This window comes from Hyalella azteca, unplaced genomic scaffold, assembly GCF_000764305.2.
Source record: "Hyalella azteca isolate HAZT.00-mixed unplaced genomic scaffold, Hazt_2.0.2 contig16689, whole genome shotgun sequence".
Taxonomy (NCBI): domain Eukaryota; kingdom Metazoa; phylum Arthropoda; class Malacostraca; order Amphipoda; family Hyalellidae; genus Hyalella; species Hyalella azteca.
In genome coordinates this window covers 101,653-116,859 of record NW_025946499.1, presented here as the reverse complement: position 1 = coordinate 116,859, position 15,207 = coordinate 101,653, and the positions used below count along the sequence as shown (strand labels likewise).

Sequence of the window (15,207 nt, the reverse complement as noted above, 5' to 3'; positions counted from 1 at the left end):
ATTTAACCTTGAAGTTTGAATCTGGGTGCGTAAATATGCATAATAATATATGTCTAATAGAAGCAGCACTACTCAATTTGATCATGTGCCTATTCTTCTATTCATATGGTCTCTATCCATTTTTGGCAACTTAGCAACCTGTTCACGCACTTTCAACTATTTTATAACTATCCATATTCAATTTTAACTAACTAGTTATATTCGGGCCTCGGATTTGACTACATCATATTTTGCTTGCATCATATCATATCCGACGTCTGTCGTCCTGTCATCCGACGTCTGTCGTCCTGTCATTTGAGTCAAAACCATGGATTGTAACTGGTGCAGTGGAGCTAGAAATGTTGAAGGAACGATGAAGTCACCAGAAAAATTAATAAAACTGGAGACGATGTTGACATTGCGGTGCCACCTGGGGACGAGAACACGAGTCAGATAATTAGGAACACATTCAAATCAAAATTTTATTTTATTATTGTGAGCTACGTCGTCCTTACTCAATAAATTGGCCAGTGAAATAGCAGCGAGCAAAGGCTTAATTTAATCTTCTTTTAATTACGTCAGCCTGTTCTAATCTTACTATCTACAATTGACTGTATGCGTTGTATAACGAAACTAAATGAAAAAAATATAACTCAGTACTCACTGCAGTGAGTGACAGAGAGCGCATTTTCTCGTCGACGAAAACTTGAGGTCACGGACAGACGGACGGACAGACGGACGGACAGACGGACAGACAGACAGACAGACAGACAGACAGATAGACAGACAGACAGACAGACAGACAGACAGACAGACAGACAGGCAGACAGACAGACGGACATGGCGAGCACAATAGTGCATTTTTTCCATAAATGAGATATTGCGCTAAAAATGCCAGCTAAGCAACAAGAAACATTTGCATATTCCGCAATATTGAAACTGAGGTTTCAGAACAATTGACGTACAATATATCAGTCAAATCACGCAGACCTTCTACTCGTTAAATTAAAGCAGTCAAACTTTTCAACTTCCGCTCAATCTCACCGAATAAGTGGAACTCGGGTTTCTGTCTGAATTGTTCGGGAACATCAACGTTGAGTTTAACTTCGGAGTTTTTCCAATAGAGATCACGAACTGAAGCCGAGCATCGAACAGTGACGTAGCCTTTGCGTGCAACGGAAAGAGTTGTACGCAACCGTAGAGTTTGTGACACCGAGTACAGCTTCGTCACGTTGTTTAGCTGCACGAGCGGCTCGTGGAGGAGAGATGGGTCAACCTGTGTGAAATTAATTGATGATTTATATAATGTTTATGGAATTTACAAAAATGAAATTATATTTCATGGTTAAGATAATAAGAGTTTTGTTTTTGAAAGAGGAGGTACTTCTGTTAGTCTGCCCTTTAGGAAATAAGCTTTAGAGTATTATTCGAAGAAAATAACGATGTATTCAAAATTTTGACAGGATATAAGCCTTGTTTTGCGTTACCTGTTTGTCTTGGAAATTTTACCATTTAATATAGCTGCGCTTAGAAGTTCAGGTTTTTATTGCACTGATTGATAAAAGGTCTGTAAAGGCAAGAAAGGTTTACCGGAATGCTTCCTAAACGTAGATTATCAATGACTTCAGTGCAGGTATATAACCAGGATTTTAACTGTGCAGGATTGCAACTGGTGCAGTCCGGTATATAACCGATATTTTAATTTTCCCATAAACAAACGACTTTGATTCTGTGAGCAATTTGCTTGAAATAGCGGACAATATTAGAAGAAATTATGCTGCATAAATTTACAATTTATAAACGCTATAACTGCTATATCGATCGGAACCAAAAGTAAAATACACAAATGCACAGTGAAAATATCGAGAAATTCGCGAAAGGAAAATAACTACTACATTTTGACCTCAATTTTTACCTCAATTGAATATTATGAAAAATTTTCAGTACCCATAATAATTGTCTAAATCGATACAAATAATAAAAATACCTATAATAATTGTCTAAAATGATCCCTGTTTATTAGACGTGACCACATGCAGCGGCGTAGCCGACTTCTGTCAGTCGCGTCTCCAGCTTCATTTGTGTTGCAGAAGTCGGCCTAACCGGTCACGGTTTTCTTATTTCCTTAGCATTAGAAACCTTAGTTTACGTGTATGTATTTAACCTTGAAATTTGAATCTGTTGTGCGCAAACAGGTTCTGCCACTGCCCAGAACCTGTTTGCTGACGGACGGGTGTACCATACAAGACGAGAACCTAGCACTATAGGTTCAAGCCTCAATGTATTCGCGCCAGTTATTTTAATAAATACTTGACGGTTTGTCTCGTATTTTCTCCCAACATTTAGACTTGAATCGGACGCCCAGAAATGGATCGTATGCCAGAGTTTCCCGGGTTTTGTTAATAATCATCAAATATTCTAAAGAAAAATAATAATGATAATATATAATAATACCTTCTCATTGTTGACGCGGAACTCAAGCTCAGGTTTGGGCAGAGCGGGGGGCGACGAGCAGGTGATGAGGGCGGGGGAGTTGAGGGGATACAAGCCAGCGACGCCAGTGAGGGTAGGGGGGTCTGAGGGCACAACTGAGGGAAGGGAGGGTGAATATCTTTGAATTAATAAATAATTTAACCATAACCTGGTTTAAATCAAAAGTTAATCAAGAGTTAACAAGCAAGTGAAACTCAAAATAAATAATTATCTTCGTAGAATGAGAATGTGAGAGTACTCGGCATTCCATTAGCGATAAAATTCTAAGTTATGTTGAATCATATTTTTCAATAACGAGTATATGATACATAGTTTCCAGATGCAAACTAAACGAAAGTGAAGTTCAAAATATTTACGCATGATATGTAAATTTCACAAACGATATGAGTGTTAATGAACTGTCATATGCACCAGTAAAATAATTGTCCATTAGTAGAGGTACACTAATAATTGACTTGCTATACTGATGAGCGAACGAATTCAGGAAAATTAACTTAAAATAAGTGAAGATCCGTGTTGCTTTTCTTCTTGATTCAACTGCGATCGGAGGTTGCAAAGTGTTATCTTCAATAAGGACGAGGTACAATCAAATATTACGTATGTATATTTTTTTGAGTATCATGAGCATTATAATATACAATGTATTGTTGGTATACCAAAGTTGATCTTTACTGAGCATCAGAAGAAATCAAAGGTTTCCAAATGCCGTAAGTTAATTTTTTCCTAACATCAAAAGAAATTTAATATTTAAATAAGTCGATGTTTTGAGAACGATCAAAGATTGTAAAATACCGTAAGTCACTGTTTCTGCTATCCAGAGCAACAAAACATTTCACTATTACTTAAAGCGAATTTTTTTAGTATCAGGAGCAATCAAAGATTGCAAGATGTCGTAAGTCGTCCCGCAAAAAGCCTCGCGTCTGCCAAAAACATCGCCGGAAGGAGCACCAAAAATACCAGCAAAAAAAATCCAGTCGAGCTGTCGTCGCTGAGCAAGAAATTGATAGCGCGGCAGCAGGCCTGATGGAGGCTGTGTAAAAACGGACTCAGGTGCAAATGTTCGCTACAGGAAATTACGATAAATGCTAAGAATATTATTAAATAATTTAAATTTTATTTTCTGTAATGAAACGATTGATACTATGAATATATTTTATGCAGTGTACTATATTTTTTATGGGGGTGATCACTGGAGTATAATTGATAATTGCTAAGGATGATTTTTTTAATATTTAGAAGATATTGAACACTTTTTATGATTGGTTGATTTGATGGAATTGAAAATTTAAATTGATTACATTGATTTTACGGAGAATCATTTTATGTTATGCAATACAGCCCATATAATCATGTCAGGAAAAGTGATATAATCATGTCAGGAAACTATTTTAGTTATTTTGTTCAGTCTTTCGTCTGAAATTAATTCTCACAATTCAAACACTCACTGTCGTCATGGTTGCCCCACAATAAAATCTATCCCCAATCCTCCCGTGAAAGCAAACATTCTTCCCAAAACACTTAATTATTCTCCATAAGGCCACATTACTGCATTCAAAAATATTGTGCATCATCTGAAATGACACAAAATTAGCCAAGAGTTATATTATACCTGAATTATCTTCACTTCTCGGCCAAAAAGAAATTCTATAAATTACTAAAATGCTCACCGGCGACCTCCATCTTGGCCCACTGTTCGTCCGTCTGGAAGTACGGAGCTTCGCCGGAAATCTCGCATCTGAGCGGCGCGTCGCCGGCGCCAAGCTGCACAGCCTTGACCACCACGCGTCCTTTGCCGGACCGACTCTTGTCCACCGTGAACACCGACTCTCTTGCCGGACCGACTCTTGTTCACCGTGAACACCGACTCAGGGATCGGGAACACCTGCAGAACATCATCGGAACAATCTAGAACATCACCACCACGCGCCCTCTACCGGACCGACTCTTGTCCACCGTGAACACCGACTCAGGGATCAGGAAATCCTTAAAAAAATCGTCGAAGAAGACCTGTTGAATATTATCGGAACAATATAGATTCAGGAATCACAAAATGCACACTTCTTAGGGTATAGAACAGTTCCATTATGATGTATTGTCACAGGGTATATTTCTGAAAGGAAAGAAAAACGCTTTTCGGCAGTTATAGAAAAAGAAATAATTGATTTCTTTCGTTCATTACCTATTAAAACGATGTGTCATGATCCATTCGGTTCGTATTGTTGGAAAAAATGAAAAATAATCTACTGAAGTCATGAAATCAGAATAATAGGAGGCAGAAAATTTATATGGTCAGAAATTCGGAAGATATTTTGTATATTCACTGGATATTTAATGACCCTGACCCTGGTTTGAAGCTACAGCGACTCTGCAATACACAAAACTTAAACTTTTCTGCAACTTTCAATCAAATAATTTTTAGAATTAACAAAATTGAGGAAATATGCGGTTAAAATTGATATAAGCTGCTATTTACTTTAACACCAATCTTGAGAATTTATTAACAAAAAACTCAATGAAAAGTATACAAGTATTTCAAACAATTCTCATAAAATTCAGTTGAACGCGGTATTCAAGAAGAAACTACGAGCTACAAAAATCAGGTTAAATAATTTTAGGCATTAAAGAACCAGCTCAACAATGAGGCCCTGACATTGCACACGCGTTCCATCGGAAATAAAAGTCTGAAGGACAGCCAAGGATCTATAACGGCCCGTTTTCGATTATTTTATGACAGCTCGGAGATGTTAAGACAACAAAACGCCTATTGCTGCAATCTGGTGGCCATGTAACTGCATGGACTTGTATTCTTGAATGTAAAATTCAACTTTTAAACAATTACACTAGCTTATTTTTTTCTGTGGAGAGTTTTGTTATTGTTTTCCTTTTATTTCCAACAGTAGATTTTTTGTTTCTATTGTTGAGTTCTTTATTTTCAATGTTAAACACATTAAACGATACAACTGTAAACTGTTAAACTGTTAAACGATACAACTGTAATATTATTTCTACAATGATTGGTCCTACAGTGTGATATTGTTACTAAAAAACAATTGCAAACAACACAAAAAAAAAAACATAATTTGCAGCGCCAATGGGGAAAGTGATGGAAATAAAAATATTCAAGCAAGAAAGAAAAAATTGAGAGACGGAAAAATGGAATGATAAGGGATAAATGTGCATGAAAATGTTGGAACAATATAGTGTAAAAGTTTGACGCCACTTTTTTTGAGAAATATTTATTTGGCTATAATTTTTTAAAGCTTAATCTCAATTTCGCAAGAGTCAATCGTATTCCTTGCCAGCCATCTAAAACAAATTATCGTTAAAAGTAACAGAGTAACTTGAACTATTCTAAAATATCTCGCTATCAAGTCAAAAATAGGCAAATAACGACGGTTGTTGACTAAAGCAAATTTATTCATGAAAAATAAATGGACTCAAATCAAACCAGGGGCAAAGTTTCCAGTGTCGATGTTAAATGATTTTTACTCTTTAATTTTTTATCCCCTGACATGCCATGGGCTCACATCCGTCCGAAAAATATCATTTCAATTCAATTATTCAACTTTGTTGCAAAGTCTCTCACTTCTGGAAGGTCTCCACGCTTTTAACTGAGCATTTAAAGTTGGGGATAGAAGTGATCTCACCGTAAAAATTCTCCAATTTGTAAAACAGGGCGGAGAAAGAGCCCTAAAGCTCTATGGGTCGGCTGCGTATGCAAATGCATGTCTCGTGACGACTAACGCCATTCGTCAATGACATGCAGGAGCTAGGCCTGAAGAAGAGAAAACGATGGCCGAAAAGAAAACGATTTCAGGGTTTCTTCGGCAACCCTGTAGAACTCCACGAGTCCAAAGTAGCGCTCTGCTGACTAAAGTGCAGCGCAAATGGTTACTTTTGCCTCAATGTTTCATGAGCTGAGGAAAAGAACAGACTTGAGAACTTGTAATAGAGCTGGAAGGCAGATGAAGACGCCATTTTTCCAGCTCGGTCATTTTGCAGTTCTTCGAAAAGGGTTCTTTTCGGCGGAGGTGAAATCGGCACGCCCATCTCACAGTGACTTTTAGTGCCTTCGCAATGGGTGGAAGAAAAATATACAGCTTTGCTGCTGGGAAGCTTGGGAGGAATAATTCTGAAATACTGATGGTAGTTAGTTATTATTCTAGTGACACAAACTTTGAATATTAATAAGTAATATTTTACGTGGAATCGGAACTCGCTGGAGGAGTAATGAACGACATCGCGCCAATTTGAGTTCTTGCCTCTTCTATTATTATATATTATATCTTATTTAATCATTAAATTTTTTCAATTGTTTCGGTTCGTTGAGGAAATCTTTGTCAATAAAATAGAATTTCGAATTAATTAAGTGGCTTTAATATATAAAAACAAATAGAGAGTCAATATTATGTAACTCGTAATTTTCGAAAGGGTTAATTTAAATAAATGCTTTGAAACCTCACTTTAATGTGTAATGAACAGAATAATAATGAATAACGAATACAAATAATGCATCTGTATTATTCAATTGCTTATTAGTGGAAAGCGTGTTATTAACAATTGATAAAAAGCTCAATCTATTCTAAAGTGAATTGAATAATAGTGAATAGTGAACTAATTTTTATTATGCACTATCAGATTACTAATCTTTATTATACTGCTTATTTGTAAAACCTTGGATTAATAAGATTGCCTTCCAATATCACTTTCTTTTAGAGTAAATGAAAGTATAATTAATTCACATTAATCTGTATGCTGCAACTACTGATTTGTAAAACAGTGGATTAATAAGAATCCATCGTAGCTTCACTAACTTCTCAAATTAATAATATTGAATAATGAATGCTCCTCAACCAAATAATGAATAGTGAACTTTAATAGCAGCAATAGCGCTGCTTGTATCAGAATATAATAATAATGAATACTCCTCAATCAAACTTAGTATGAACTTTAATAGTGAACTTTAATAGCAGCAATAGCGCTGTTTGTTTAGAAATATAATAATAATGAATTCTCCTCAACCAAACAATAAATAGTGAACTTTAATTAGCAATAGCACTGTTGCATCGGAATATAATAATAATGAATACACCTTAACCAAACAATGAATAGTGAACTTTAATAGCAGCAATAGCGCTGTTTGTAGCGGCCAGCTTAATTGAAGTGAGTTACTCAGCTCAGAGTTCAGGAGTTACGCGCTCGTGACTGGCATGCGCAGTGCAAACAATTGAGCATCGGGCTCTCTAAGATCTCTTAACTGTTCAGGACTCAATTAAAACTTCTGTTCTGACCCGCGCTCTTACCAGTAGCTTGCTTGTGAAGCTTATTGGGAAAATCTGATAATGTTACTGAGCTTATAAATGTGTTGGGAGTATTTTTAGCTCATTTTCTCAATTATGAAAAAAAGGTGCTATTGTGCTCGCCATGTCCGTCAGTCCGTTTGTCCGTCTGTCTGTCCGTCTGTCTGTCTGTCCGTCCGTGACTTCACATTTTCGTCGACGAGAAAATGCGCTCTCTGTCACTCACTGCAGTGAGTACTGAGTTATATTTTTTTGTCTGTTCCAGTTTTGAATTTTCGGATAGCAAACAAGATGAGATTTCAAATGTTAACAATTCATGCAATTTTGATCAACATGAATGTTATTTTGGCCGTATCAGTGTTGAATATTTCGGTACATTTAGTTGATGCAATCAAAGTAGAAATTTCCAAATTTATCACAATATGTGTACAAAAATCTACATAACTCTTAACGTTCAAAGAAGGCTAATATTTTAAATCGAAAAAAATAATTGGGTAGAAAAAATCACGGTCTGCTTGTAACGCCACTTCATGTTCTTTTACTTGCATGTAAATGTTTTAGTCAAAATAGAAAATATGCGAACTTAATCATTATTCAGAATGTAACGGCCTATCATCAACTAACTTTAACTGATGTGGCGTTCACTAAAAATATGTTTTAGTTACTTGATTTACGAAAATTGTTAAAGTTAATTTTCACAAAGTCATGGCTTCTGAAATGCAAACCACGGTATGCTTACATTAAATCCACTAATGGCAATGTGCCTTAGTATTCCAATGAATATGTGAGGCGATAAAAACGATGGGAATAATGTATTTATTTTGTATAAAAAATTTACTGAAAATTGAACTCTTGATTCACCATTATCTTGTATTTTTTCCTTCCAATTAAAGCATTCCCCATGGCCTCCGTGAACTGCATTAAAAATGAACTGCACTACGAAGTTCTTATTGGCCAATCAAGGCAAGTCAAGCAAGCCTAAGAAATATCGTTTATTAGAAGAGTGTTGTTATTTCTTGCGGTAAAATCTAATATTTGTCTTTCCAAAAATATTGTAAACGGTGAAGCAACATGTCCATGATGTCATGAGGTTCTTGGCTTGCGTATGAGATGTTGTGACCTGCAAGTGACTCGATGTTCTGAAATTCTTGGGTCAATGTCCTAGAAAGTTCTGACCTAACGATGGGCTTCTGCATGACTTCGTTGAAAGAAGTCTTTTGGGTTCTGCAAGAATAGTTTTTGGTTCTGCAAGACTTTTGAGCGGCAAAAGACCAGGTTCTGCAAGACTTTAGACCTGTAGAAGACCAAGTTCTGCAAGACTTTAGACCTGCACAAGACCAGGTTCTGCAAGACTTCTAACTTGCAAAAGACGGGGTTCTGCAAAGTTCTTGACCTCCTGTAGGCGGGGTTCTAGGAGATTCCCTACCTGCACAAGGCGAGGTTCTATAAGAGTTCTCACCTGCATGGAGGCGAGGTTCTATAAGAGTTCTCACCTGCATGGGGCGAGGTTCTATAAGAGTTCTTACCTGCATGGGGCGAGGTTCTATAAGAGTTCTCACCTGCATGGGGCGAGGTTCTATAAGAGTTCTCACCTGCATGGGGCGAGGTTCTATAAGAGTTCTCACCTGCATGGGGCGAGGTTCTATAAGAGTTCTCACCTGCATGGGGCGAGGTTCTATAAGAGTTCTCACCTGCATGGGGCGAGGTTCTATAAGAGTTCTCACCTGCATGGGGCGAGGTTCTATAAGAGTTCTCACCTGCATGGGGCGAGGTTCTATAAGAGTTCTCACCTGCATGGGGCGAGGTTCTATAAGAGTTCTCACCTGCATGGGGCGAGGTTCTATAAGAGTTCTCACCTGCATGGGGCGAGGTTCTATAAGAGTTCTCACCTGCATGGGGCGAGGTTCTATAAGAGTTCTCACCTGCATGGGGCGAGGTTCTATAAGAGTTCTCACCTGCATGGGGCGAGGTTCTATAAGAGTTCTCACCTGCATGGGGCGAGGTTCTATAAGAGTTCTCACCTGCATGGGGCGAGGTTCTATAAGAGTTCTCANTAGGGGAGATAAGGTGAACTTAGGGGAGATAAGGTGAACTTAGGGGAGATAAGGTGAACTTAGGGGAGATAAGGTGAACTTAGGGGAGATAAGGTGAGCTTAGGGGAAAGGTGAACTTAGGGGAGATAAGGTGAGCTTAGGGGAGATAAGGTGAACTTAGGGGAGATAAGGTGGACTTAGGGGAGATAAGGTGAGCTTAGTGGAGATAAGTTGACCTTAGAGGAGATAAGGTGAACTTTGGGGAGATATGGTGAACGTAGGGGGAGATAAGTTGAACTTAGGGGAGATATGGTGAACTTAGGGGAGATATGGTGAACTTAGGGGGAGATAAGGTGAACTTAGGGGAGATAAGGTGACCTTAGAAGAGATATGGTGAACTTAGGGGGAGATAAGGTGAACTTAGGGGAGAAAAGGTGAACTTAGGGGGAGATAAGGAGAATTTAGTGGAGATAAGGTGAACTTAGGGGAGATAAGGTGAACTTAGGGGAGACGAGGTGAACTTAGCTTTGAGAAGGTGATCTTGATGTGATAGCATGAACTTAGAGGTGATAAGGTGAGCAAAGAGTTGATGATTTGATTTAATATTGGATATGTTTGTCAAATGAGCGGAGATAATGGTAATTTAGGTTATTTATGGTAAAATTAATGTAGATAAGTTTAAGGTAGATAATGTAGCAGTCGATGAAAGGAGCTGAGAGTAACACGGACTGAAAACATTTACAAAAAATGTCTTGAAAATGTTTTCATAAATGGTTTTTAAGGTAGGAAAGTCCTCAAATGGTCCACTGGACCTATAAATGATCATAAAACTCCAGAAGGATAATCATACTGGGCCACAAAATGATTTTTCTGAAATGAAGTTTTTGACTGAGTGAAGTCAAAACTTTGCTCAGGTTTGGCCTATTTAATGATCCAGGAAGTGGTCTCGATATTGGTCCCACGAAATCCTATCCAACTTGCTCCAAATGGTCCCTATTTTTTTCATGGTAGGTACCAAAAATAATTATATGAAAGGTTTCCGAGCTTTCCTATAAACGGTCCCAAAAATGGCCGAGTAACTTCCTCAGAAATGTTTGCAAAACATTTTAAACAATTTTCAAAAATGGGCCATGAACAAAAATTTTTTAAACTTTTGTCCCGAAAACTTGCCTAAATTATAGTCCTATTTTATACCCAAAAATTGCACCATAAAATGCCGCAGAATTAGCCCATAATATAACTAGCCGCAGAAATAGGCCCACAGTTCGTTGACCCCAGTTGCGGTTTGCAGGGTGACACATGAATGCATTTCCCTCGTAGTGCTGACGATGTTATAAGTAGAATTTTCCGTCGTTTTATGATCTTTTTTTTTAATTTTAAATATTAATTGACGCTTATATCGCTAGATTTTAATATCGCACTCCAATTTCAATGGATACTATTATAATTGGCTTATGACATTAAAGTTAAAGTTTCATTCATAACTTTTGCAATTCTTTACGCTTCAAAAAACATTTTATCTGAGTTCTTTTCTTTACTTCTTCCGCTATTCTTATTCAACGAAGCGGATAATTCAAAATTCAAGTTTCTTCCATGGCCTGCCGACCGTAGGCCGTGGATATGTAATGATCAGGTATCTAATGCCTGATCTAAAGTTAACGAAATACACTCGAGGTTAGTGAGATGCTTAGCTGAAATACGGCAATCCAGTTTTATTGTTTTCGGTAACAGAGCTGGTGATGAACTGAACTTGAACATAAAATTTATCTAACCAGGTTGACAAATAAATGAGCCTATTTCTTCAGTGGACCAAATCCAGAAGTAAGGAAGATTGCTACAGAGTCTCGATCCATGATTGCAAAAATAAATGAGCCTATTTCTTCAGTGGACCAAATCCAGAAGTAAGGATGGTTGCTACAGACACTCGATCCATGAGTGCAAATGCCGGCAAAGCTCTTCCATCAGGACATTATTCGCTCGCCGATGACAGCGATTACGATCGAGATTTGTGGATATGTGCGTGATCCTCGAGTGCCTTAAGGATGGGGGAAACAAGCCATTGCTTTCAGGAGTGGAATGACGGAATATGGCTCAGCGCAATGTTGGAGCTTAGATTTCTGTTTAATTTAATTATTTTCACTATTATGCTTTTTCGTAGATGCTTCAATTAATAAATAACAGTCGTTAGATTAAGTGCCAAATAAATGAATTTCCTGCAGCTAAATTGCCTACTAGCATAAGTGCGAAATCTTGCCGAACATGGCAGTATTCAAATAAGTCTAACTGCACAAATTGCTATATCTTCTCTTGCATTTCCGCCCGTTTTATTGATAGTTTGTCGTTTCCTTCAGCATCAGTCGCCTCCTTCATCGGAATTCCACTGCACTCATGCATGCGCTCAGCTTTGGTCGTTGCCAAAGAACTCGGCAATGCCCCGCGTTGTTGAAGGCTTCAGCCCTCCATTGCCGGTACTTCCGCCTCCGCTGCCGATGTTTAGCTCGCTGCAAATGCTCGGTGAGTGAGAGATTTGCATAGTAGAGATTCCCAGGAGCGAGATATCAGTCGGTTATTGAGAGATTNGTAAAAGCATGATATGTAAAAGCATGCTATGTAAAGGCATGATATGTAAAAGCATGCTATGTAAAGGCATGGTATGTAAAAGCATGCTATGTAAAGGCATGATATGAAAAAGCATGCTATGTAAAGGCATGATATGTAAAAGCATGCTATGTAAAAGCATGATATGTAAAAGAATGATATGAGTAAATAGCAGCGATATCACGAAAACAGAAAAATAAAAGACGCTCTGATCCAGTATAAGAGGTTGATAAGCAAGTCAGAATTACAAATTAGATTGGAAGAATGAATGGTTGATTGGAGCTTAGTTTGAAGAAAATTCCATATATCACACATACCACACAATTATATATCACTTCATATATATTTAAATTATATAAATACTCAAAACAGTTGATACATATCACAAGTTTTCTTCAAAAATCTTTACTTACTTCATCTTATTTTATATCATGAAAAAAAGACTAGCAGAAATATGATTATATATACATTTAAGCCAAATCTCATTTCAATTAAAAAAACGGAAAAATATACCTCGAAAACACTTAAATAAGAACTTACCCCCAATGAGTATGCAGAAGAAAACGAATATAGATGTTGTTGTCGCCGGCTTCACGTCCATTCTTTATCGTTAAATTCCTTATTCAATTTCCTAAGACAATAAATAATGCAGAGTTGAGTCCCGCATGTTACAGTGGAGCGGTAACTCGTCTAAATAACAGTAACCGCTTCCTCCAATACTAATTGAAAAGTATTTATTTCCGTAAAGGGCTAGGTATATTTATTAACCTCTGGGTCAATTTATTATAGATTGAAGATTATTCATACAGTTGCTTGACTTTCTATGAGATTTCAATATTATCTAACCGTACTTACTTTTCGCAATTATTGGTACAATTCGAGGAGTTCAATAGTCTTGTTTTCCAGTGTAGCAAATGATAAACGATATAGCTTAGACGTTGCACGTCATGAATTCGCCAACCTTTTTCCTGGATTTTTGCCTAAAATTGCAAATTTTCAAACGAAAATTCTATTTCTGGATTTTTCTTTCGACATGAGAGTGTTTGATTTTTCACTGCAAGATCGCTTAATTCGAACTATTGAATCGAAATAATGAAGAGCGTTGTCTTTTGACGAACTGTCCTAAATTTAAATCAATCGCATTAAAATGTTTTTTTTTTTGAGAATTGGATGATTTAAATTTCATTACCTGTTTCCAATTTTTATATTCATTCTAGGTTTGCTATGAAATGTTGAATTTTAGTAATGTGTTCATCAACGGTCCTATTTTACTCTGCTATGAAGCTCAAAAACCTTCATTCAATAATGAATTTATTTTCCAGAATAATGATTTTTAATAATTGTAAGCGTTATTAATTCCTTTTAAACCCTCCAAAATCTCTATATTTTCAATAATTCTAAAAGATATCTATTGCATACAATTAAACTTACTCTTCTAAGCAATTCAAAGCTCTTCCACTGGTTCATATTAAATATATAAGAAGCTTTCATCCCTCGTCAGCGGCAGACCTCACCGGTCACCGAATAAACCCAACAAAATCCATTATTTTGTGGCCGGCCGCTCATATCTCGTCCATAATTCAGCCGCTCATATATAGCCCATAATTCACCTGTATTCCAAGTCCCCGTCGCCTAAAATACTACAGATAATTCATATACGAAATGTTATTTAAAGTTCATTAGTTTATATATTTTTTAAGAATAAATTTTGCACTTTTATTTTAGCTTCACTAAATTGTATTTTTTTACTAACAGGGTATTTATAAATGAAGACTGACTTTTATTTGCTTTATATTTTCTTTAGGACAGGCGAGGTATAAATTCTTTAAAATAAGAAAGATTACAGATACAGCTTACAATTATCATAGTTCTACTTTATGATTGAAGATGTTTTACGAGGCAGTTGATGTTAAAATTTTCTTGTGGATTAGCGACTTAATTATATGTACTTTCCATCCTCAATTGGGATTAAACGGATAAATTTCTACTTCTGATTTTTTTCTAATTGAATGGTCCTCAAAAAAGGAAAAAATGTAACGTGAATTGCAAAACCTTAAAAAAACTTAGAAAAATCCTCAAACTAGTAACTGGTTGAAAGGCTACAAATTTAATTTTTCAGAACTGATAAATTTAGAGAATTCTGAATATATTCCTTCCAGGAATGAAAACTGCGACTTGTTAGCTCAACGACCAGAGCAAAAAATGAATATGTTTCAATTTTGCTGAGCACAACCACAAGAAATATGAAGTTTTGATTTGTTTGTGAGATCGTTTAGATTTTTTGTGTTAATGTTTGCATAACATCAACGCCCGCAGATTGTTGCTTATGAACACATGAGGTTTTCTTATGCAAAGTTGTTCTATTTCAGTGTTTACAAATTCGTACCAATTGCGAATTATTCTTGGTCAAGAATTCATTCGATATTATGTCTATTATTGGTTATAAATTCATGCATTTATATAGTTTTTCGTTTTTTAAACTGAATGAATTTTTAACCTTCTATTGTTCACTAATTCAAATGAATTTCGAAAATATGAATAAATTCAGATTTCAAAGTTTGAATTAATTAATGAAGCCATTGTGATTAATTAGGATTAATGATTTTACGATTGTTTGAATATACATGTCCGCTTTTTGAACAGAAAAAATCTACCAAATACAATAAATTATACTGTATTGTTATGCTATGTTATATATTGTTGAAGGAGTTATGCTTCAGTTACAGCTTATGTTTTAATGATTTAAGGTAGGAACTTTTATTGAAGAATAACATATATGATCCTAAATTTAACGATTTTACAAA

General features: G+C 36.4%; 1 protein-coding gene across 1 annotated transcript; it reads right to left on the bottom strand.

Moving 5' to 3' along the window:
* Positions 1-304: 304 nt before the first annotated feature.
* LOC125179332 lies at positions 305-9,799 on the bottom strand. The gene is made up of 6 exons (XM_047885005.1): positions 9,266-9,799; positions 4,412-4,479; positions 4,140-4,315; positions 2,434-2,567; positions 1,024-1,255; positions 305-409 (listed from the first exon to the last, which is right to left on the bottom strand). The coding sequence occupies exons 1-6, from the start codon at positions 9,797-9,799 to the stop codon at positions 333-335; spliced, it is 1,221 nt and encodes a 406-aa protein (XP_047740961.1). The 3' UTR covers positions 305-332.
* Positions 9,800-15,207: the final 5,408 nt, after the last annotated feature.